We start from the raw sequence: 24,197 nt of genomic DNA, 5'->3' as shown, positions 1-24,197 counted from the left end.
ATGAAATGAGACGAAATTTTTCTTGTATATTTGACTTGCCTAAATGCAAGATATATATATTCTCATTTGACTTCACCTTATCTCTAAGATTAGATCACCAACATCATCTATATAATTTATTAGAGGGGGAAAACTAAAAAAAGAAAAGACTAATGAATGAATCAAATCCTATTTGGTGTCTGAGTGAGACAATTTTTTTGGATAAAACTTCTTTAGAACCACACATATATGTCTCAAAAAACCTAATTAGTGTTGAGCACAAAAATCCTATTTTTTGCAAAATAAACTTCGAATAATATTAGGCCATGTATGCAATTAATTAGTTATGCGTGAATATGATTACATATACCCTTCATTTAACGGGAGTGAAAAAATTAGTTTTAAATTTATATATTTAACCTTTAATTTTTTTTAAAATCATTTAGGGATATATATGATCCTTCTAGCAAAGTTCAAGGTATATTTTAATCTTTTTCATACATAAATTATTTTTTGACTTCTTTGATTATCATTATTTGAGTTTCTTATTCTTATTTTTTTTTTCTTTTATTCCTTAATGTAAGAAAAAAAATAAAACAATTTTTTTTGTGGCTATATTATAATTTAAAACTATTTTTCGGCTATATTGTAATTTAATTTTTGTATTTGGAAAAAAATATTAGGTCATCTATAATAAATTTTACAAGAATATTAGTGAAACATAAATAAATTTGACCATCAAAATAATAAATCTAAATTAGTCATTAAAATAAAATCAAAAATAAAAAAATCTATGTTTGAGTAGGATTAAGTATTCCTATATGGGATTATATTTTGTTTTAAAAAATTATTAAAAAATTAAACTAAAATTAATTTTTTCACTTCCGTTAGAGAAAATGGTATGTGAGCCATTTGTATAACATTATGGGTATATATGAGTCATTTTCATAACAAGGAGTATATCAGCTCTAAATGACAAAGTTAAGGAATATATCAGACCCTTTTCCCATAAAATGATAAGAAAACGTGACTTATCTACTTTGTCCAACTCAATCACTAAATGGCTGTAATATGGTTTGGAAGCAAGTTATACAAAGATTATTAAAATAATATCATAATGTATTGATTAGGAATACATAATTAATTATATAATGAGAATATTAATATGATATCATCATAATCTATTGATTAGGAATACATAAATTATAATGTAAAGATTACTTATGTGATATTGATTTATTGTATAAAAAACTAGCGTATATGACGTATAACTTAAAATATTTGTTCATTTTTTAACAAAAAATAATAGTATATATTATATAAAGGTGATTTTTGTCATTTTTATTTATGTATCATTATTTTTATATACTTATTCCACATCTTAATTTGTTTCGCATAGGTTATGATTTGTTTTTTATTCAACTTGTAATACTTCAAACAGTTAATGACACAGAAATAATATTGCATCCATCTCCATAATGAATAACTTTATAATTCGGTCATGACTAAAGAAAATAGTATGTACCCACGTCTTATTCACATTATACATATGGAAGTGTCAACATTTTTTTGTAGTAGCCTGGTTTGTTTCAATCTTTTATTGGAGAATGACTCATTTTGAAATATTAATTATTTTTTCATACACCTATGAATAGAGGCGTAATAAATAAATAAAATGTTCAGTCTTATTTGATGAAGTATCTCGATGCATGATTAAATACATTATTTAATTTTTTTACTTTGTAATTATGTTGAATTTTCATCTTTATTATTTAGATTTAATAATTGAGGATAGAAACTTACTTCTAAACATCAAAAGCAATGTCTAACTAGGTTGCATTTTTCTTTCTTCCTCCCCTCCTTTTAAAGAAATTTCCGCATTTGAATCACACATATGTCAAAGTTTGGCCAAAGGTCAATGAGCAAGCTCTAAGAGATTGATGCCCTTTTTTTCCATATAAGTGCTCAACACTCAACAATTCTGATACCTGAAAATTTGCCTAATAATTATGAGGACTCACCTAACAAACTTTATAATTAGTCTAATCGACTACTATTTTGAAGCTAAAGAATCATTAGAAACCACATGTGATTTTGATCACTAATCCACCAACCTAATGTATACCCCCTTATTCATATAATTATAGAGTCCAGAAAAATAAAAACTACAAAATTGAGCAAAATTTTCAAAAGAACAAACAATTTGAAGCTCAAACTAAAAGGATAACATTTGAATTAAATCGTTAATGGCGTTAAAATCATAGGGATAAGTTTAATTTTTTTTTGAATGTTTTAAAAAGGTAAAATAATTTCAAAACAGACAGTACACAAATAATTTTGAATGTTTAAAAAAGATTTTGTGGAAGGAGGAGTGCATTTTATCGTTAAAAGCAAACATGTTTGATATGTCAATCACGAGGTAGAAGACAAGTGGTCCAATTCCATCAAAAAAATCCAAAACAATGTACTCTTCTTCTCTCTCCCACGCACAACTCAACATCGACCAAACGAAGCCAAATACGCAAACTTTCTTTCAAGTTTCAACAAAGGCAACATCAAACAAAGAGATAAAAAAAAAAGGAGTAAAGTAAAAAGATGCCACTACACAACAGTGTCCACCACTATTAGATACCCCTCCTTTGTTGTCTTTTTCCCCACTTACCCCCTTCCCCTTCCCCTTTCCCCCTACTTTTTCTACTTTCCCAACACATTTTTTTCTCCATCCCAAGCTTTGGAATTCCCCTAATACCATTCCCATTGTCTTCTCCTTCTGTTTCTTTCTTCTTCAAAATTCTTTCTTCTATTCTACTTTTCTTTGCCAGCTTCAGTTTCTTCAACAGCTGGTCTGCCTCGGATTTGGTTGGTTTTGAAATCTTGAAAGGGCATGTAGAGAATACAGAAAGATTGCATTTTTAGTCTTTATCTTCTTACCCATCTCAGTTTCTTGTCTTTTTTTTTTTTTTTCTACTGTTGTATTTTGGGTCTGTAAATAACGAGTAGTGATAGTTGTTGAGGGATTTCACTTTTCCTTGCCAGCTTCAATTTCTGCATACTATTTCTGTGTTAGGTTAATTTTTGAAATCTTAAAGGGGTCATTTGACTGATTCAGCAAGATGGGGTTTTAGTTCTTACCCATCTCAGTTCTCTCTGTTTCACAACTGTATGATAGTTGTTGAGGGATTTCACTTCAGCGTTCTGCATCGGATTTCTAGGTTTTGTGTACTTTTGGAATCTTCAAAGGGGGCGTGTAGCTGATTCATCACGATTGGATATTATCCATCTAATTGTTGAGGGTGCTCTGATTTTTTCTCTCAAAATGTCGCCGGAACTGGCGACGGTGGTTGATGATGGAGTAGAGTATTGCTTTGCTATGGAGTACGATGGTCCACCTATAACCCACCATCTTCCACGGGCAGTACCCATCAATGTTGATAGGATTCCGGTAGCCACTGTAGTTTCACAGGTGCCATTATCCCATAAGTTAACTTTACCAGTTGTTCAACCTATATCAGCTACAGATATAACCAAGAGATTTTCTAAAGATTTGAAGCGTAGTTCGGAATCAACCGTGTCTCCCACATCTGTTATAGCTTTTCAGAGGGTGGATGAAGACGATTCTGCTAGCAAAGAACTAGCTTTAGGCTCAGAGACTACATTGTCCCCCAGCTCTGTTACTGCACTTGAGGAGAGAGTTCATAGTAATAGGGCGTCTGGTCTTTCAGGTCAGTCCAGTAGTTCTAGCCCATTGGAGAGGTGTAATGGTGATGAGAGTGTAGGTGAATTTTCTGGCTTAATCAATGAATCCACTGACTTGGCATCTACCTCCATTAGTCGTGATCATTCACATGAATTGCTGGGAAGGGTGGGGAGTTCTGGCACTTTCAGATTTTCGAGTAGTTTTGAGAAATCCAGAGACTTGTCAAGGAGTACACACAATATGAGGGCTTCGACTGGTCGTAAAGACAGAAGCTTGGAGTTCAATGATTTAAGCCAACCAGATTGGGCTTCAAATGAGTCAATTTTGAGTCTTGATTATCCCTCTTCTCGTGTTTCTTCACATAAATATGGGGATAGCTTTAATGAAACTAGTTGTGATGTTAAACGAGCACCTGTTGTGACATTCTGTGATATTGAGTCAGAGGATGAAGATATTAATGAAGATGTTAGTGGTGCTGAGCCCGAGGTCATTCGACCAAAGAAAGAACCTGCAGTTAAGGTGAAGAAAGGGGTGTGTTATCGTTGTTGTAAAGGAAATAGGTTTACTGAAAAGGAGGTATGTATTGTTTGTGATGCCAAATATTGCAGTAATTGTGTGCTTAGAGCAATGGGGTCTATGCCAGAGGGAAGAAAGTGTGTCAGCTGCATCAGTTATCAAATTGATGAATCAAAGCGAGGCAACTTGGGGAAATGCTCTAGGATGCTCAAGCGGCTGCTTAATGATTTGGAGATTAGGCAGATCATGAAAGCAGAGAAATTGTGTGAAGTAAATCAGTTGCCATCTGAATATGTATGTGTGAATGGAAGACCTCTTTCTCCTGAAGAGCTTGTTATATTGCAGAGCTGCATAAATCCACCAAAGAAGCTGAAACCTGGGAATTATTGGTATGACAAAGTTTCTGGTCTCTGGGGAAAGGTGAGTAGAATTTCATGCTGGACATCATTTATTCTTTTTCCTCATGATATGTTTTGTACATTGAGCATTAATCTGGAATTTTAATCCAATAGTTGATTATATAACAGGAAGGACAAAAACCTTCACAAATTATCACTCCTCATTTAAATGCTGGAGGTCCCATCAAGCCAAATGCTAGCAATGGAAACACTCAGGTCTATATAAATGGTCGTGAGATCACCAAATCCGAGCTACGCATGTTACAGGTTAATTTTTGATACCTGCAAAACAAGGTCCAGTACTCATTCACTTTTTCTGTTTTAGACTGACTCTGTTGATTATACTTGTACAGTTAGCAGGAGTACAATGTGCCGGCAACCCACATTTTTGGGTGAATGAGGATGGTTCATATCAGGAAGAGGGGCAAAAAAATACCAAAGGATATATATGGGGCAAGGTTAGATTTGTATGCTCGATTTGAGTTTGTTATCCATCTTTCAAATTTTTCCTTTGCTTCTAATTAGTGTAGTCTGCATATAAATGGACCTTGGTATAGTGAGGTTTTGCCTTTTGGGGATCATTGCTCGGAATAAGGATTAAATTTCTCCTGGTTTGCTCCTGTTTAACTTCAATTAGCATATGGAAATGGAAATTGTCCTAATTTATGTTCCATGATTGAGTTCCTTCTCGACTTCACATACTCAAACATACAGCCATTTCTGGTGCTCAGTGAAAGTATTTATCTTTTCAGGCTGGAATGAAGCTGGTTTGTGCTGTACTCTCTCTTCCAGTTCCTTCGAAATCATCTAATACTTGTGGAGAGCAAGTTAATAGTGTGCTTAGTCAAGTGGTACCTGATTATCTAGAACAGAGGGCACTTAACAAGTTACTTTTGATTGGATATAGTGGATCTGGTACTAGCACCATCTATAAGCAGGTAACTTTCTACTGTTTTTTTTTTTTGCTGATAAAGTAATAAAATTAGGGCAAAAAACACATGAGGCATAACCAAAATGATTTTCTCTGGTTAGAACTGACTCCTTGAGCCCTTGCTCTTTGCTGTTTTAGCTAAATATAATTTATATGCTCTCTCTCCACACGTATAACACTCTGATGGCCAGCTTGTTTGCTTTCAATTATCCTGTTTCACAACATCCTATATTAACCTGATTTAAGTTAAGATTAGGAAATGTCTGCTCTTTCAAAAAGCATTAGTTACTCCTCCATCATGCTCTGAGGAAGTGATATAGAGATCCATCCTTCTTTAGTTCGGTAGTAAAGCGGAAAATTTCCTTAACTTCTGTTTTCTTGGTATTCTTGTTCCAAGTATTGTGGACATGCAGTAATTTCCTCATCATATAGTTGCGTATCTATGCCTACTTCTTTGAGGAAACTGGTTTTAACTTATTATACATTGTTGCATTTGTATTCTGTCTGGGAGCAATTAGATGCTATTGGTCTTTTTTTTTTAGTATAACTTAGATATTTGTGTGGTCTACTGTAATGTTGTCCTACATAGAGTTTTCTCTTTGTAAAGGCTTATGATGCTTTATTTATACTGTTGACCTGACTGATAAGAAGAATCGCTTCAGCAGCACCCGACTTGCCTTTATTATGATCTTAAAAAATATTTACTGGATATATTGGAAGGAATGAGGTAGTAGGATGTTAAAAGATATTGAAAAATTATATATTACAAAGATGTTGAGCCACAGAGGTGAAGAACTGGTTAAATTTTGTGTTTCTGGGGCAGTGGGTGTTTGTTATGGTACCTCAAATTTCTAAAGTGATGCCTAATTGTTTTGTGGGTTGTCTGTTCCATCTAGTTATATTTTTTATTCAGCCTTTGGCTTTCTGATTGAGGCTCCTATCTACTTCACACATGTTACTGATTTTAGTGTTAATGGAAGTATCATTACTTGCTTTTGTTCCTTATAAGTCACATTTTGTATTAGGAAATATTTATATTTGGGCAGCTCTACAAATTGATTCCCCCCCTTTTCTTGCTTGCTTGTGTTTTTTTTTTAGCAATTTAAGTTGCTAGTTCCCATTTAGCCTTATTACGCACCTTGAGTTTTTTCCCTCTCAGATTATCTGTGTTTAATTTGGCTTCTAATATTATTGATTGGTAAATTAGGCAAAAATTCTTTACAAGGATGTTCCTTTCTCGGAGGATGAGAGAGAACACATCAAACTGTTGATCCAAAGTAATGTGTATGGATACATTGGAGTGCTGCTTGAGGGCCGTGAGCGCTTTGAGGAAGAGAGTTTGCATGAATTGCGAGAGGGTTCTTCGTCTTGTGACTCTGGAATGACAGGTATTACAAACTCTGGGCTCCTCATTTTAATTGATTCCATAAACATAGTCATGTGGTCTTACAAACTTTGGGCTCCTCATTTTAATTCGTTCCATAAAAATAACCATGTGCATGCCATCATGTTTATTTCCCCTCAGCCTACTTGGTGAACCTGAATTTCTTTCAATATACCTCTTAAGTAACAATTGTAGCTTATGATATCAGGTGATAAGACTGGGATTGAAAAGAAAACAGTATATTCCATACCTCTTAGACTGAAAGCATTCTCAGATTGGCTTCTCAAAATAATGGCCACGGGTAATCTAGAAGCCGTTTTCCCAGCTGCAACACGGGAGTATGCTCCTTTAATTGAGGAGTTGTGGAATGATGCAGCCATCCAGGCAACTTATAAGCGAAGAAGTGAACTGGAAATGCTTCATGACATGTCTTGTTATTTCCTAGAGCGGGTAAGAAAATTTCGTGTGGTCAATTTGCACAGGTTGATAACGTCACATTTATGCATAATTGCTTGCAATCGATATTTGAAGGTTGAAGAATGTGCGGGTTGCGTCTTAGATTCTTCTTTTTATGGGTCAAAGCCTACAGCTATTTCAACTCCTTCATTTCAATTTTCACATTTGTGCTCCACCTATGCTGTCCAAACTATTAGGGTCTGGTGAGCTGAATTTATTTCTGCCGTGAGAGATGTATGCCTAATAAAAAAGCGAAGCTTCTTTGTTTTGGATTAATAAAAAATATGCCCAAGTGGTGTATACCTAAGGTTCCGTGCTAACAACTGAAATTGGTGTGTTTTTGAAGTTTTCTGGCAGTATAGCTTCTTACTATCTTTTATGGTACTTTAGTGAACTAAATTGGGTTGACACTGAATTAATTGTTTGTTTGTTCCAAGTTTTGAATATACCTTATGATGACATAGTAGCATTTGGTTGGGTTATGCAACTGCGAGTTCCTTGTTGATTCCTACAGATGATGGGAAGGATCTTTCATTTTGTTGCTAAATATCTCTGCATCTATTGTTTTCCTATTTCAGGCAGTTGATATTTTAAAAACAGACTATGAACCTTCAGACGTGGATATCTTATATGCTGAGGGTGTTACTTCTTCCAATGGACTTTCGTGTGTGGACTTTTCATTCCCAGATTCAGAAGATTATGATAATCTTGACAGCAGTGATCACCCTAATTCCGTGCTCAGGTTTGTAAATGCTAATTACCCATACTTTTCTTTTTGACAGAGAAGTGGAATAATTTTGATAAGTAAAACTTAACATCTGGTTTATCACCCTTGCACTGCCTTTGATGGGGAAGCACTTTTGAGTTTTGCCTCATTGACTTACTACTCTCTTACTAGTGTGGAATGACCTAGAATCTATGTAGCTCGGATCCTCCAAAGAAACATAACCTTTGGAGTATCCGACACGCTCCTTGCCAGTCATTTTTGAAGGTTCCAAGCATCATAGCCAAGAATGGAGTGCAACATAGTAAACACATTTCATTTACACTGGAAAAGAGATCCATCTCATGGTACTTTTACCTTGTAAAAAAAAAAGGGATCCATCTCATGGCTGGTGCAACAATCTTGGGTCCATTAGAAATATTTGATATGAGAACTGAAAGTCAACCATTGGGCTGGGATTCTCACGTAGCTAATCCTCCTGATTTTTCTATTTGTCTGTGTTTGAGAACCCTTCTATGCAGATAGTTGATTTTAGGATCCTCATAAATGAAAATAGGGTGAAATAAAGTTATTATAACCCCTGTCATTTACAGACTACGTAGAGTCATTGTTAAAACATTTTTTTTTTCCTGGTACTCAGATTTCAGCTGATAAGAGTACAGGCAAGGGGGTTCATTGAAAATTGCAAGTGGATTGAGATGTTTGAAGACGTTCGTGTGGTTATTTTCTGTGTTGCCTTGAGTGATTATGATGAATATGTTGTTGATGAAACTGGGGAGAAAGTGAACAAGATGCTATTAACCAAGAAACTTTTCGAGAGCATCGCGACTCATCCAACCTTTGATCAGATGGACTTTCTTGTCTTACTAAATAAGTTTGATTCGTTTGAGGAGAAGTTAGAACGTGTTCCTTTGACTAAATGTGAATGGTTTGACGATTTTCATCCGCTCGTAAGTCGTCATCGCTCCAATAGCAACTCCAGCAGCATCAACCATAGCCCCTCTGTGGGCCAGTTGGCATTTCATCATGTTGCAGTAAAATTCAAGAGGCTCTTTTCTTCTCTCACTAACAAGAAGCTGTATGTTTCACTAGTGAAAGGTTTAGAGCCAAAAACGGTGGATGAATCGCTCAAGTATGCAAGGGAGATAATCAAGTGGGACGAAGAGCGGTTAAACTTCAGCTTGAGTGAGTACTCATTTTATAGCACTGATGCAAGTTCTTTCTCACCTTGAACACATGAGAGCTTCAAAAGTATTCTTTTTTGAAAGAAAAGTTGTGTCCATAAGATGTGTTACTTGTAGATATTGATATGTTGGTAAAAGAAGAGAACAAAGCAGAGTTGACGACCAGATGACTGAAAGACGTTTGCCAATGGATGAGTAAAATCACTTATTTTAACTGAATAGGCTTGTAAATGGCTAATCTGGTAGGTTCTTTTGTGCAATTAAAGAACAAGAAATATATAACTTTTTCTTGGCAATTTTTTGTAATATACTGTAGTATGTAGCCCTCGGTGATGGTGATGAAATTGTAGAATATAGTATTTAATCAAATTAGAGTGGAAAATGCTTGCTAATTAAATTTTTGATAATTTTCATAAATTGCGAGGTTTTCATTTTTATGAGAAAAAATACCAACTTAAGAAATTAAAAAATTGTATGTCCAAATAAAATTTCCGACTTCAAATCATATCCAAAATGGCCCTTAAGTTAATTTGTTTTGATCCAATCACATATTGCCAAGAATTGCTAGTCTCACTGCAACTGATCTGTTCACCTATTATAGCCAAGAAGAGACTAATTTAAACCAGTGTTATTGCTTAACACGTCAAAATCTTCTTTATGAAGATGAGTACTATTGGCATTAAAATTAAAGTATAATGTGAAAACTTTAACCCCTCTTTATGATCAAAGCCATCTAATACTTCCTCATAAGGCAAAAGATAAAATCAGAGATGAAAACTCTGAATTTCCATTTGTATCATATGGCAAATTCTGAAATGGTGCTCCCCTTATGAAATAAGGAACAAAATAAGTTCCTTTCATATGAAGTGCCAGTTTCTAATTCGAGCCATGTTTGACTCTTTGTACTCTTAAGGCAATACTGAGCTCTGCAAAACTGTAAAGAGATTTCAACATAAACTAGAAATGGTAGCTTATTAGTATGAGACGTAAAAAAGATTCTACCAACAAACACCCCCTAAATAGTGGTCCATTTATTTTAACTCTCATATCCTTCAAAACATTTTTTCTTACTCAAAAAATTTGTTGAAAGAGAATGGCTACCATCTGTGAAAGATGCAAAGTTCTTGAGAAACAAAAGTACTGGGAAGAGTTTGACAAACAACACAAGTTTTTCAAGATAATGATCAATGATTTCAGGCGTAGATTGGTAAGTTCTCTCAGATTTCTTAAAATTAAGAATTTATAGCTGATACATTTGGATTCTTTAATGCAGCGCATTCCACAAAAGTTTGTGACTTGTTTTAAGAACAGTCACAAACTGTTAGGCCAGAAGATTCTAACAGGTCCAAGTGGCAATACATGGTTAGTTGAAGTTGTTAGAACAGAGGAGGATGATTATGTTTTCTGTAATGGCTGGGAAGTATTTGTCAAAGATCATTGCTTGGAAGATGCTGATATGTTGGTGTTCAAAATGGATGGTTTTTCAGCTTTTGATGTCATGATTTTTGATGCAAGTGCTTGTGAAAAAGAGACTACTTTCTTTGTCAAGAAAAATAGGAACCCTTGTAAACATCCAGATGAAGTAACAGATGAACATACTACTGAGCAACAGAGTAGTGAAGATGAAACTTCAAATGAGGATGATGATGATACGGATGAGGAGGAAAATATACAAGAGCCTACGAGAAGGCGCAAATTGTCGCGTGGAAAACAGTATCAGTTCCAGTCACCTCAGTCTAGTAAAGGGAAGAAAATGAAGAAAATCTTGGTAGCCAAGCAGGACAATAGGAAAAGGAAGTGTACACCTATGTCATCTCGCAAGAAAAATGTTGAACCTGGTTAAGTTTTACTTACCTCTTCTTTCAACTGCACTTTTATTCTTTGAAGTTTATCTACATTGTTGGATTCTGATTTGGGAAAATTGTTAGTTCAGAGGAAAAAAGGCCTATGTTCTCAAACAGACGCCGGGTTCCGGAGAAAGAGAAGATGAAAGTTCATCAACTGGCCTCAAGACACACATCTTCCGTGCCTTCTCTTCTGATGACAATGCAGCCCACACATGTCTACATGGGTCAACTGGTATTTTCTAAAGTTCAAACTAGTAGCCTTAACTTAGATCCTCTTATATATGTTGAAAAATTCGTTATATATGTACATATAATGATTTGTGAATGTAATAGCATAAATGGATTAGGGGTTTGGTTGCAATGAGGTTGAGAGAAGCAAAGAACCCATAAAATTCAAATCTTGAATCTGCCTCTGACAACAATAAATTAGAATACAATACAGGATAGCGTAAATATTCTTTGCATCGCAAGTATATACAAGTTAAATCCTTTCTGTTTATAATAACATTAGCTGAAGTAATTGTGTAATGTTCATGCCACAACTGTTGATTTATCTCTGCATATTCACATTAGTACCATATGATATACTAGCAAAAGCCTTTTGCTAATAGTCCTGTGTTTTTTGAGCTTATTTTGGTTAATCTTGTTTGTTGAATACCAGAAACTCCCAAAGGAATGGGCACAAAAGAACATGAGGAAGAAATCTGAGACGATTACTCTGAGAATCCCTTCAAGTGGAAGAACGTGGTCGGCCTCAATTCGTTGCAGAATGGAAGGACTGGTGATTCAGTCAGGTTGGGATGATTTTGCAATGGATAATGATTTGGAGGAGTTCGATATTTGTGTATTCGAGCTTGCTCAAGGAGGAAAACACGACTCAAAGCCAGTTATTTTAGATGTTTACATATATCCTGTTGAGAATGAGATCATGAGACCACTATAGATTTGCTACTCCTATGTTTATTTACTTTGACATGTTTGATTTGTTTTTTGAGACTTAAGTTTGTTATGTGCTTCAGATTTCAGTCCTGGACAAACTAAAAGTACCTACTCCAATTATTATGTTTTCTTGTTTTGTCAATGTTAATCTCTGAGATTTCAACAAGTTTATTCTATGAAGTAATTATTTTATGTGCCTTTTCAAGTCAAGTACTTTAGGAGTTGTGAAAACTATATATCTTAATGAAAGATATTTGGTTAATACTATGAAAATGCTACACAATAAAATGTTCATGCAAATCAAATAACCGTAAAAATGTTAAAAGACAAGTCTTCATGAGCGCAAGTGTAATAGAAAATAGTCAGCTAATTGATAAAATCTAAACCAACGTTATTCTCTCTCCATTTGATAAACCAAATTTCATCAAACGTCAACTATTTCATCAACAAAAAAAATAAAAATTGACTGCAACTTAATTATTTCATAATTACGTGTTATCTTTCGTCAACACAAATATCAAATAACTCTATCCTTCAAATATTAAACAAATAGATAGATATAAAGAAATCAACCTTTATTGGTTTGTCTCTACTGAAATTTAAATCCGATTATTTTTTTTGAGTTTCCTGTTATAATGTGAAGTCCATCTCGCAAAAAAAATAAAAATAAATAAATAAATAAGGCGAAGACTCCATACTTCATGAGCATTTTTTGATAAAAAATTAAATGAAGGGCATTCTGGTCCTTTTGTATTCAATTTAATAAAATGGTGATATAGTGCTTAAACCCTGAACCCCAATTTCTCCGCCACCACCATGCGCCACCTCTTGAGCTCTTTCCGCCACAATCAGCTAAATCACCGCCGTATAACGCTGCGTATCCATCCCATCTTCTGTGCAAATTACAAGCCGCAGAAGCCTCAACCACCGCCAGCACCACCGTCTCCTCCAAAACCTCCTAAAAAGCCGGTGACTTTCACCCATCACGGCGAGTCATGGGAGGACCCTTACAGCTGGATGTCACAGCTCAATGACAAAGTAGCCATGCGCCATATGGATGTGTACATGGAACAAGAGGAGAAATACATTGAAGCCGTTATGTCCGATACCGAACGCCTCCAGTCCAAACTTCAGTCGGAAATGGGCTCTCGCTTGTCAAATGAACTCTCCACACCTCCCCTTCGTTGGGGTCCTTGGTATTCGTCCGTTTAATTTCCTTGTTAGAATCGAGCAGAATTCATAGTTTAGAATTGAAGCATAGTAGTTGTTGTTCTTATTTATTGAGATATTTATTTGCATTTAGATCCCCACATTTTTTGTTGTTGTATTGTACTATTGTTGTTGTTTGGATTCTGAAATGTGATAATTGTGTTTACTCTATGGAGGTGGATATTGGTCGCCGCAGGTTGTACTATAGGCGAGTGGAAGAAGGGAAGCAGTATCCAGTGCTGTGTAGAAGGTTAGCACGGGCGAATGAAGATTTCATTTCCAATAAATCTCCTTCAGCAGGTTTCGATTTTACTTCGGGGAAGAGAATTGAACAGAAGCTTCTTGACTACAATGAAGAAGCTGAAAGATTTGGAGGTTTTGCTTTTTTCTTACTACCTTATTTTATGTTGATTTTCAAACAGAGTGGAATGTTTGTTGAGGACTTAGATAGCTGACCTTATCTAGTTTGGAGTTGAGGTTTGGTGCAGTAGTAGTGGTTGCTAATTTTATGGTTCTTTTACTCATAGTGTATAACCCTTTCCTTTATTAAATTACAGGTTATGCATATGAAGAATTATCAGAAGTGTCCCCTGATCACCGATATCTAGCATACACAATGTATGATAAGGATAACGATTGCTTTAAATTGTCTGTGCGAGACTTAAATTTCGGTTCACTATGTGGTAAGCCCCAAGCAGATCGGGTTTCAAACATAGCTTGGGGGAAAGATGGACAAGCATTACTCTATGTTGTCACTGATCACTGTAAGAGGCCTTATAGGTTGGTAATTTACTTATTTGGTTAAAAGACTCTTTTTGACGTACTCCAGATATCTCAGTTGTTTCCAATTCTTCTTTCAGAATCTACTGTAGTATGATTGGGTCTGAACAAGATGACGTGTTGCTTATAGAAGAGCCTAGCGAGAATGGCTATGTAAACATAAGATGTACTAAGGATTTCCAGTTTCTAACAGTACATATATTCTCAACTACATCATCTAAGGTGATACTTTATCAAGCTTTCTAATTTTTATATCACTTGATGTTAGTCTAATTTTATGTCAATGACTAGTTTTTAGATTTTTCTGATAGATGCTGCTGATCCTTTGTCTGGTATGATACCTGTGTGGGAATGTGAGGCTCAAGCCCACTGTGTTGTCGAGCATCACCAAGGGTATCTTTACCTATTTACTGATGCGGCTAAAAATGGACAATTAGTTGATCACCATTATCTTTTACGTAGTCCAGTTAACTGCTCACTGAACAAAAGGAAGTGGGAGGTGAGTTTGTATTGTATTGAGACTCTTATCATGTTTACTTCTAAATGTCTCTCCTCCCATACCAACTGTCATCTAACCTTCTTCTAGTTGAATAACCTTTCATCTGAAAAGCATAATATTCATTCATGATGGGACCTTTGGCTCATAGCTTTCTCATCAAGTATGCAGAATATATTCAGTGATGACTCGGAGTTCATAATTGAAGACGTCGATTTCAGTGACAAACACTTGGTGCTCATTATGCGGGACAAACGAAATTTTAGACTTTGTCCCATTTCTCTTCCTCTGCCAAGTATGAAGGTAATAACTTATTTTGGTCCTGGTTTTTACTTCTGATAACTTATTCTGTTTTTCCAACCTGAAGTTATTTACTTTGCTTGTGTAAGATTTCCGCTGCTCTATAAATTTTAGTTTAGATTAATTCTTTTGTAGCGTATAGTTGCTGCAGAAACCTTAAACAAGCAAAACCTTGATGATCAACCATCCTCCCTCTACCCTTACAAAGAAGTAAACAGCCCATAGAGACTGTTTATAAGTTGCTATTTATAAGTGCAACATTTGTTTTAGATATTTGTGTTCCCTTTAGTTGCTCTGTGCCAAAATTAATGAACCAGCATTTAGGCAACCTACTGAGTCATGAAATAAGTTCGAAACACATTTTACATTATAGCTTTTTACTCATAAGTTTTGCGACGTGATGTGCATTTATTGCTTGAAATGGATATTTTACCTGTTTTTCTCTTTTTTTGCTCTTAATATTTGTCTTTGACCAGCAGTGTGTGTTTCTCATGAATTGCTTACAACTGTTATACTCCTCCTTCCCTTTCTCTTATCCAATTTTTCCTGGACAGGAAGAGATTAAGCTCAAAGAGCTCAGTCCACAGTCTTTGTCTCTTCCAAAGAATGTCTCTCAAATTAAGCCTGGAACTAATTATGACTTCTACTCCTCAACAATGCGATTCACAGTATCATCCCCTTTGGTAGGTACTTGTCACCTTTTATATTAATTTATTTCACATATTTTATTGTATAAGGTCACTTTGCACCCCAAATCGCACTCTTTAACTAAAATTTACACTGTTTATAGATGCCTGATGCAGTTGTCGATTATGACTTATCAAATGGAAAATGGAACATAGTACAGCAGCAAAACTTGCTTCATGAAAGAACAAAAGTGTTGTACGGAACATCATCTTCAGCTAGTTTTATTCAGAGTGCGAGGAATTCAGGCTCTAATAACGAAGTCAATCCTGAAAATCATTCTACATGGAATGATCTTTCTGAGTTCTATGCCTGTGAAGTTCACAATGTCATGTCTTATGATGGGATTATTGTTCCTTTGACTGTTGTCTATTCTCCAAAGAGGAAAAAGCAAGCTGAGAATCCTGGATTACTTCATGGACATGGAGCTTATGGAGAGATACTGGACAAACGATGGCGCAGTGAGTTAAAAAGCCTTCTCGATCGTGGTTGGGTAATTGCATATGCTGATGTCAGGTGCTTTCTTTCTTTGTCCAATTTAGTAATGTAGCTCTAAAATTACTTTTTTCTCTATAATGGTGCTAGTCCATATCTTATAGATATCCTATTCCTATGAAGTTAAGACAGATTATATTGTTATGTTGATATGTCAATGACTAGTGCTTGACATGACCTTTTTACTGTCTTGTTCTCAGAGGTGGAGGAGGTGGGGGGAAAAAGTGGCACCATGATGGCAGGCGGACAAAGAAGATCAATTCCATTTATGATTACATATCCTGTGCTAAATTCCTAATTGAGAGGGAAATTGTGCAAGATAACAAGCTCGCTGGGTGGGGTTACAGTGCTGGGGGGCTATTGGTGGCTTCAGCTATAAATTCTTGCCCAAGTCTATTGCGGGCAGCAGTTTTGGAGGTCTGCCAAAAACTCTGAATGTGCTATTGCATTTATGGATCCTTAAAATCTTTCTTATCCTTAATCTTTCTAATGTCCCCCAAAGCCCACCCCAACAAGGAGAGGAAAGGATGGAAAAACAAAGAAAAACTATTACTAAATTCTCTGCTTTTATTTATCCTCTCTTTTGATGTTAGTGACAATGTTGACTACCTTTTTTACAGGTACCATTTTTGGATCCAACAAACACTCTCCTCAATCCAATCTTACCGCTTACACCTGCTGACTATGATGAGTTTGGGTACCCCGGGGACATTACTGACTTTCAGGCAATCCGCAAATATTCACCTTACGATAACATTCAAAAAGATATTTTATATCCAGCTATTCTGGTGACATCTTCATTCAACACACGGTAAGGTCTAATTTTTTGCTGGCTGAATGACTTCCTCTGGCTTGTTAAACCTTCTTGTCAAGGTGACTAATATATGGTCATTGTCTAAAGCCATGTCTTTTACCCTATCAATTTAAGTTTGATTTACAACAAACTATAGGAGTCACTCCATCTTATAATGGGACTTTGCTTTTAGTTTAACTTTTTACTTGGAGATCATCACTCTGCGGTCATCCCTGGAAAATCATTTGCTTACCAGCTTGGTTGATTGTCCCCTTGATATTTACTTTCCGAGCTTACAATGTGATTACTCTGCATCTGATAATTCTAGGTGGAACGAGTGCTAAACAAGCTCCAATATTATCCACCCATATTAGGTGTTTTTCCTTGTAGCACTGCTCATGTGCTACAGTGCTATGATCGACAACTAGGATGGACTATGTATTATAATGAACCTGATCCACCAAGAATTATTCCAAGGTGTAAATAGACTGGAACCATCATCATCCATTTACATGGGTTACCAAGAATTGCTCCAAAGTCATTAATTAAGTGAATAATTGCATAGATTTGTGTTGAATAATTGCAGCTCATTGTGTTGTAAGGGCCTCCCAATAATCTTGCATGATTTTTCAGGTTTGGAGTGTGGGAAGCTGCAAAATATGTTGCTCGGGTGCGTGAATGTTCCATCTATGATCCTAAACATCCAGTTTTACTTAATTTGACAGCTGATATAGTTGAAGAAAATCGATACCTGCACTGCAAGGAGTCAGCGCTGGAGACAGCTTTCCTTATTAAAATGATGGAATCATAGCTATTTTCGCTCTGTTTATTAATTTCATGTATTATAGAAAAGCTTATGTACCATGTGATCTCAAACTTATTTTTTCACCTTCCATATGAAGCCAGATTGTAGTAAGCAGTTAACGAATATTCCTACTAATCTTGCCCTTTACAGCAAAGGTGTTCTCCATGAGGAGAATCTCCTTTAGTCTTTACTTGCTTGTCCAACTTATTAGAGTTGTTCTTATTGAAAAGCGCGGTGGCTCTTGTTTTTGATGAATGACAAGACTTATTAAGAAGTGATTTGGTCTGATTGCGTTCAAGAGCATTGCCTAGCTGTCAATAACTTTATGGAATACATCCCTTTGGATTCACAAAAGAAAAATAAGTTACGTTGTTTTTTTTCAATTGTCCATATGTTAACGGAAGAATCAGAATTAAGGGGTTTAAAATATTAAAAAATAAACAAACATATGAAAAAAATCTTATTGCTGGTGCCACTTGGATTTTGTTGTTGAAGAGATTAAGATGAAAATTGTGTATTAATCTTATTGCTAAAGATAATGGTGAGTAGTTTAGTTTGGAATACACATTGCTGGTGCCACTTGGATTTTGTTAGTGTGTCTAAATTTGTCAACGCTTCAACTAACCTTCCAAATATGAAAATGTCTCTTCAACGAAGTTAGCTACCAAATTCTGTCAACCTCTTTGTCTGACGTGGCTACATCTTTACTATCATTGTGTCTTTTTTTTCTTTGAGACGATACACAAAACCAGATTAATAACAATTAAACAGATAACTGAATACAACATATTAGGAAGGATTTATATACACACACATTATCGATTTTGATTAGATTATTTTTTAATAACAATTACAAAAAAACAAGTCAAATAATTGTTGTGGATGATTTCCATTTGTTGGTAAAATATAAAAATAGTCATAATTTGTGAATCCGAAACTCTTTTAGTTTAGTCAGTAAAGAACTAAACTAGTTAATAGAATTTTTTATTTGCCTTAGATAATAAGTTATTTAGTAGTATTTGAATAAAATAAACTTGTAAAGAGCAAATTGACTATTTATAATTCATACAACTAGTTTAATCTATCTTAAATATATTTGAGACAAGACATTATGACTGATTGACATGTATTGAATTATATTATTGATAGGATAAATGGTTTGCATGTAACATTGGGCAGTTTCGTTTTTATATCTGACGATGAAGAGAAGAGACATTTCAGTCAATCAAACACAATTATTCCATCAAAGAAAGGTACTTTTTTTAGCAAGGTCCCATTCAATTTTGGGACCTCCATCTAAGGGAAAAGCAGAATCTACAAAACTCAAAGAAAAAGATCAGTACTACAATGATATAAGACCTCACTCAGTATTATCTGTGTGGCAAACAAAACTCAATGGGTGGTGGCCCAGCTACAATAATTAAGCATTACTGATAATTGAAGGTCCCATTTACTTCAAATCATACCACTGCTTTTCTCTATGGTTTATTTAGTGGGAGAACAAGGGGCATTGAGAATGTACAAAAGATACTTAAGTTAGATGCTTATCATATCTGGATATAAAACACTCGAGTCAAACAATGTTTAAAAGAATGATCTTGTCAAAAATGGCAATCATTTTCAATCTCTCATGTAAATCTTGAAATTTACATCATCCAAAATCAATAGTAATATAAACAAACAAACAAAAAAAATGATGTATGACAGCCTAATAACATCAGTTCTGTATTAATCCAAGACATGTTTTCGAGCCGATTATTGAGATAAGCACAACTCTCTCAAGGTAATTACTTGATTAAACAACTTGGAATATGGTCAAGTGACCATGAACTTCAACATCCAAAGGGTATCAAAATCATTCAAGGGAAACTGGGCAGTATGAATAATAATTCTTTTTCCACAAAATTATGCTGATAACAAGAACAAAGGACAAGGCACTCTATAATAGCCTGAGCAAAAGCATGAATGATCATTATACACAGCTGAGAAGCAAGAGGGGCAAATGGTGGAAGGGGATATCATAAAACCCCTGGCTTATAACTGCTTTGGTTCATCATGATTCATGACTACCTGAGAAAATACAAATTTCTAACTCCCAACTCTACAGGAAACTCCAAAAAGGTAAAGAAGAAACATTCAAGCAATTAAAGACAAGAATAAAAAAATTTCTCCCGCATGCATCAAAGAAACAGAGGGGCCAGAAGAATACAACTAAGACCTTTTCATTGTTTCTCTTGCAACTTTCATCAGATTTTCAACCCACTATTGGTGATAGATTCCTGCATCTTGTATTAGGAGCAAACAGCTACTAATTCAGCCTTCCTTTAGTAGCTTCATGACTCGACGTCTTCTGCAACAGGCGGGAGTCCAGCTTCTTTAATAAAACCGGGGTCAAGAAATTTAGCCACAAAAGCCCACAACTTATAGACATCATCAAAATTAGAGAGGAAGCCAAGTGAAGCAGTAACAACTTCGACTCTCACAAACCCACTTCTACCATCATACTTGCCATTCTCCATTGGTTTGCAAAGGGTAGTGTCATCAAGACTCAGAGACCGTTGCTGCTGTTTTGGGTTATCTAAGATCCGTATGTGACTTAGGATACCAATGCCCAGAGAAATACCATGTGACTCAGCCAGTCTCTGAACTATTTCAGGACTAACAAGACCCCTGTTTCTGTCTCGCACATTAAATGCAACAGCTGCACCCCTTTCATATTTGATTTTCGGACCATAGATGCGAACAAGTCGTGAACTGTCTTCCCCATTTGAACCAGGAAATCTTATCTGAAGCAATGAGGTAACTAGCCAATTGACGAGATATCTTAGCCGGAGAGTAGTTTTATTGAGACCCAACATGTTAATGTGATCAAGATGCCTGCATGCTATCTCGGGCTCTCTCCTGTCTGAGTCTTGTCCATCATCATAATCGCCATCGCTAATGAACTCGTCATCATCCAAACTTGTTGCTAACAATTCCCCATGTTCAAGTGTGTGACTCAGACGAGCTTTGCGGTTGTCTTCCATGCTGAAGGATACACGTCTTCCCGTGCTTCCATGATCAGCATCCTCTATACCAAAAAATCTACCACCTGCATATCTGTTTCCTTCTCTCCTTTCCAATAACCTGAACTCACCTTCAGTTTCTCTTCTTATAGCACTCTCTTTGATCTCCGGGCATATCTCAGAGGCTGATCCATTATCAAGGGTTTGATGCCGAGAAATTGAAATTGAGTTGCCCAGACCAGAATCAAACGTGTGAGCAGGTTTACTGGTCTCCGGTTCTTCCTCAATCTCTCTGAATTCTCTTGAAGCAGGGCTTCTCTTATCAAACTGGTCTTCTTCAGGAATCTCCTTGAAGTGATCCAATTCTTGAGACACCGACCGAACAGCTGCATCGAATGATAGCACATGGTTGTCTTCATGGCGCCCTGGATTCAACTCTCTGTCATACAATGGGCTGCTTGACATCTTCGAAGGCTTGGGAGAGAGCCTTTTATTATTCTTCCTGCCAGCAAACCAAAATGGGGGTGCTGGAGAGGAAATCTTTTGTTTGTTAGACTGCCCAGCACCATCAGAACCCAAAGGACTCTGACCCAAGTCAATCCACAGGGAGTTATCAGATGATTCATCTTCGCTAAAGACTGGACTTCTCATGACCTCTCCAACAGAAATGCTTTCAGTCTCTTCAAATATCGTGCTTGCTCCATCCCTATCAGAGCTGTTGTCATGCTCCATCTCTGTCTCAAATACATCCCTTACCTGAGCAGAAGTGAATGCACCAGAAAAGGCTGGCAACTGAGATCCTGGCCGAGTTTCAGCATTAACTTCACTGTTCTCTCCGGCTTCATCGTCCTCAGCCAATCCAGGGAAACCATCAATTGAATCACTCAAATACAAGGGGAAAACAGGAGTAATTTTCACTATACCAGACCCAGCATGCCCAGACTGATTTTGAAGGCTTGCCATCACAGATTTCTTGATCAGAAGACATCCAAATCCAGTTGGGTCATAACCAAACACCCTGTAGAATGAAGTGATTATAAAGTCCGGTCGAAATAAAGACAATCCTAGGGAATCCATGTCTTTTGGACCCAGAGCACCAGCATCAAGCAACACATGCCAATTATTCTGCTGTGCCAGTGCCATCCACTGGTAGGAGTACTTTGCACCAGTAACTCTAGATTGTACTGGAAAAACAAAGAGACCAGTAGCTGCATCTTTCTTTCTCCTCTTTTTGTTTGAAATTTGCTTTCTCAAATCAGTTGAACATAATTTGAGGGTAGGCCATTTGAACCATGCACTATAAACCTTGGCACCTTTCTCCCTGGCACACTGACCCATCCAGTTAACTGATTGGCTCTCATGATCAAACATAGTCAACAACTTTTTGTTTGTCTGGAAAGGATATGATTCAGCTAACAACTTAAAAGCAGAGCCCCTACTAACAGTAAAAACAAGACCATACTCATTTTCAGGGATGTTCAAGTAATCCATTATCCGAGCCTTAATATCGTGTTCCACGGTGCCCTTTTCGGCACACCCATATAAAGCATGATTGCTCAAATTGGCAGTAATCTCAGACAGGCTAAATGTAGATGACTCCCAGTAATGAACACTCTGAAGAAATGAAAACAACCCAAACCCACAGTAGTCAAGACATACCTTGGGTATAGAGCCAGAAAGGTGAGAGTACTCATCTGACCTTAGCTCATCAATCTTCCCTGAGGAGTTGTACTTTGGATACATGGTCAGGAACTTGGAATAGGCTTCCTCCAGCTCAGGAATGGATTCCTCAGATTCAAAAGTGCGCTCTGCAGCAAGAGCAGTGGCTTTAAGGAATTCTTTTTGGGCATGTAGCCTAGCGAGTGACCGGGATCGGCCCAACCCCTCATCTTGGTTCTGTGCTGACAGGGAGTCCACATCTTGGGATTTAACAAGAGACCCATTTTCAGATGCTTCCTCAAGAGCCTCCCTGAGCTTATGCTCTTGCAGCTTCTTCAGAGCAGATGGGTTTTTCTTGATCTCTTCATTGGTATGGTTAGACCCATCTCTCTTTCTGCTCTTTTTGTCCAAGATTAGAGAAGCACAGTGAGATATTGGCTTCCATAATGAAAGATGCATTAGAGCTTTTTCTTTGTGTGGGAAGTTCCCCCCCCCCCCCTTGTTGAATCAATCACAGAGAGAACTTGAAAAAGAGAGTGACTGAACAAAGCTTCACCAAAGAAAGACAAAGAGAGAGTTTTTACCCCATCTATCACTAAACCCCAGAAAAAGATGGCTTAGTCACAAACCCTAACTTCTGGAAAAGCAAAGGAATCAAGCTAAAAGCATCCCCCAGAATCAAACCTTTGCTTTCAAAAATCAAATGCCCCTAACTTAAGGAGGGAAAGTCCCAAAGCATTAACTTTAACAAAACCGTTCAAACACAAAAGACCAGATACTAGTATCAAAAGAATTGATTAAAAAAATACAGAATGGACCAGATGAAAGAAACCCTAATTTTTACCTTTTTTTTTCAAGATTCACACTCCAAAATTGAGACAACCCACCTTGTAAAAAAAGACAACCCAAATAATCTTTGACTGAATCACTCCCTCTCAATCAATTTCAGTTTCTTGATGTGAGAAATTCAAAGAATCAAGAATCTAGAAATTCATATTGACATTTTAGAGATGGAAGAAAAAAAGGAAGAACACAAGAAAGAAAACCCAGAATGAAGTTAAGATCCACAATACTCAAAGACTCGACTTTTGTAAAACCCCACAACGTCCAAATCGAAAGTCAACCAGTTGAATGAAATTGGAAGAAACCCCAAGACCCAAAAGCAAGCAAGAAAGCAGATCCCCAAGAAATGGACACAAAATAAAGACACCCAAAAGTGCAGATATATGTAGATATAGAAGAGAAGAAATTATGCCAAACAAAGATTGAACAAGAAGAATCTACACCTCAAAAAAAAAAAAAAACTTCCAGCAACTCCTCAATCAAAGACACCTGAAAGTAGAGTTGAAAAGAGAGAAAACAAGTAAAAAAACACTCCCATATTAATATTATTATCTCTCTCACTAGGCTTATTTTTTTCCTTTTTTCTCTTTGGGTTAAAGCCAAATTAAAAGCAACAGTCTCAAAATGAAAGGCGCATTAATTGCAGTTCTGAGCCCAAAAGCATACCTCTATTGATTACACCAATGCTCTCTTCTCTCTCCTCTCTCTAGATTGACTCTTTAATATGGCTGTATGTATGTATATGTTAGACATTTTTTATTTATAATTTTCCCTTCTAAACAAACACTGAGAAAATGACATTGACTTTTACATACACAAAACCCCACCATATATTTTCTAATTAGTTGTGTTTTAAAGTTTTAAGAAAAAAGTAATTTTATTGTTTTAAAATAAATCTTATTTACATAATCAAGAATCATTAATTAATTTTCCTTTAATTATAAGTAAGTTAGTAAAAATATTTCATTAACTTTTTAGTAGTTTCTTAATTGGTGTGTATTTTACTTTCTCCGCTCATTTTTACTTATCCACTATATTATTTGAGATATTTAACCATGCTTATCCCTTTTATA

General features: G+C 36.0%; 4 protein-coding genes across 5 annotated transcripts; 3 read left to right on the top strand and 1 right to left on the bottom strand.

Moving 5' to 3' along the window:
* The first annotated feature begins 2,663 nt into the window (after positions 1-2,663).
* LOC125810759 (extra-large guanine nucleotide-binding protein 1) lies at positions 2,664-9,432 on the top strand. The gene is made up of 8 exons (XM_049490246.1): positions 2,664-4,612; positions 4,720-4,857; positions 4,944-5,048; positions 5,343-5,528; positions 6,729-6,909; positions 7,114-7,355; positions 7,940-8,103; positions 8,726-9,432. The coding sequence occupies exons 1-8, from the start codon at positions 3,296-3,298 to the stop codon at positions 9,315-9,317; spliced, it is 2,925 nt and encodes a 974-aa protein (XP_049346203.1). The 5' UTR covers positions 2,664-3,295; the 3' UTR covers positions 9,318-9,432.
* A 609-nt stretch (positions 9,433-10,041) lies between these two features.
* Positions 10,042-12,154, top strand: LOC125810794 (B3 domain-containing protein REM16-like). 2 transcript variants are annotated; one of them, XM_049490284.1, is made up of 4 exons: positions 10,042-10,476; positions 10,543-11,107; positions 11,203-11,348; positions 11,790-12,154. In XM_049490284.1, the coding sequence occupies exons 1-4, from the start codon at positions 10,363-10,365 to the stop codon at positions 12,057-12,059; spliced, it is 1,095 nt and encodes a 364-aa protein (XP_049346241.1). In that variant the 5' UTR covers positions 10,042-10,362; the 3' UTR covers positions 12,060-12,154. The 2 variants fall into 2 exon arrangements, with proteins under 2 accessions (XP_049346241.1, XP_049346240.1); XM_049490283.1 differs by having other exon boundaries at positions 10,045-10,476; positions 11,778-12,154.
* Positions 12,155-12,870: 716 nt separating this feature from the next.
* Positions 12,871-17,812, top strand: LOC125810762 (uncharacterized). Its single transcript, XM_049490249.1, has 11 exons — positions 12,871-13,251; positions 13,461-13,639; positions 13,822-14,044; positions 14,125-14,266; positions 14,343-14,543; positions 14,712-14,843; positions 15,395-15,523; positions 15,631-16,040; positions 16,220-16,436; positions 16,640-16,830; positions 17,446-17,812. Exons 1-11 carry the CDS (start codon positions 12,872-12,874, stop codon positions 17,621-17,623), a joined length of 2,382 nt encoding a protein of 793 aa, XP_049346206.1. The 5' UTR covers position 12,871; the 3' UTR covers positions 17,624-17,812.
* Positions 17,813-19,542: 1,730 nt separating this feature from the next.
* LOC125810760 (uncharacterized) lies at positions 19,543-23,847 on the bottom strand. The gene has a single exon (XM_049490247.1). It carries the CDS (start codon positions 22,738-22,740, stop codon positions 19,951-19,953), a length of 2,790 nt encoding a protein of 929 aa, XP_049346204.1. The 5' UTR covers positions 22,741-23,847; the 3' UTR covers positions 19,543-19,950.
* Positions 23,848-24,197: the final 350 nt, after the last annotated feature.

The sequence above is a fragment of the Solanum verrucosum genome, unplaced genomic scaffold (genome assembly GCF_900185275.1).
Source record: "Solanum verrucosum unplaced genomic scaffold, falcon-dt-bn FXZP01000032.1, whole genome shotgun sequence".
Taxonomy (NCBI): domain Eukaryota; kingdom Viridiplantae; phylum Streptophyta; class Magnoliopsida; order Solanales; family Solanaceae; genus Solanum; species Solanum verrucosum.
Note: the sequence above shows the minus strand (reverse complement) of the source record. Positions and strands in the feature narration are given on the sequence as shown.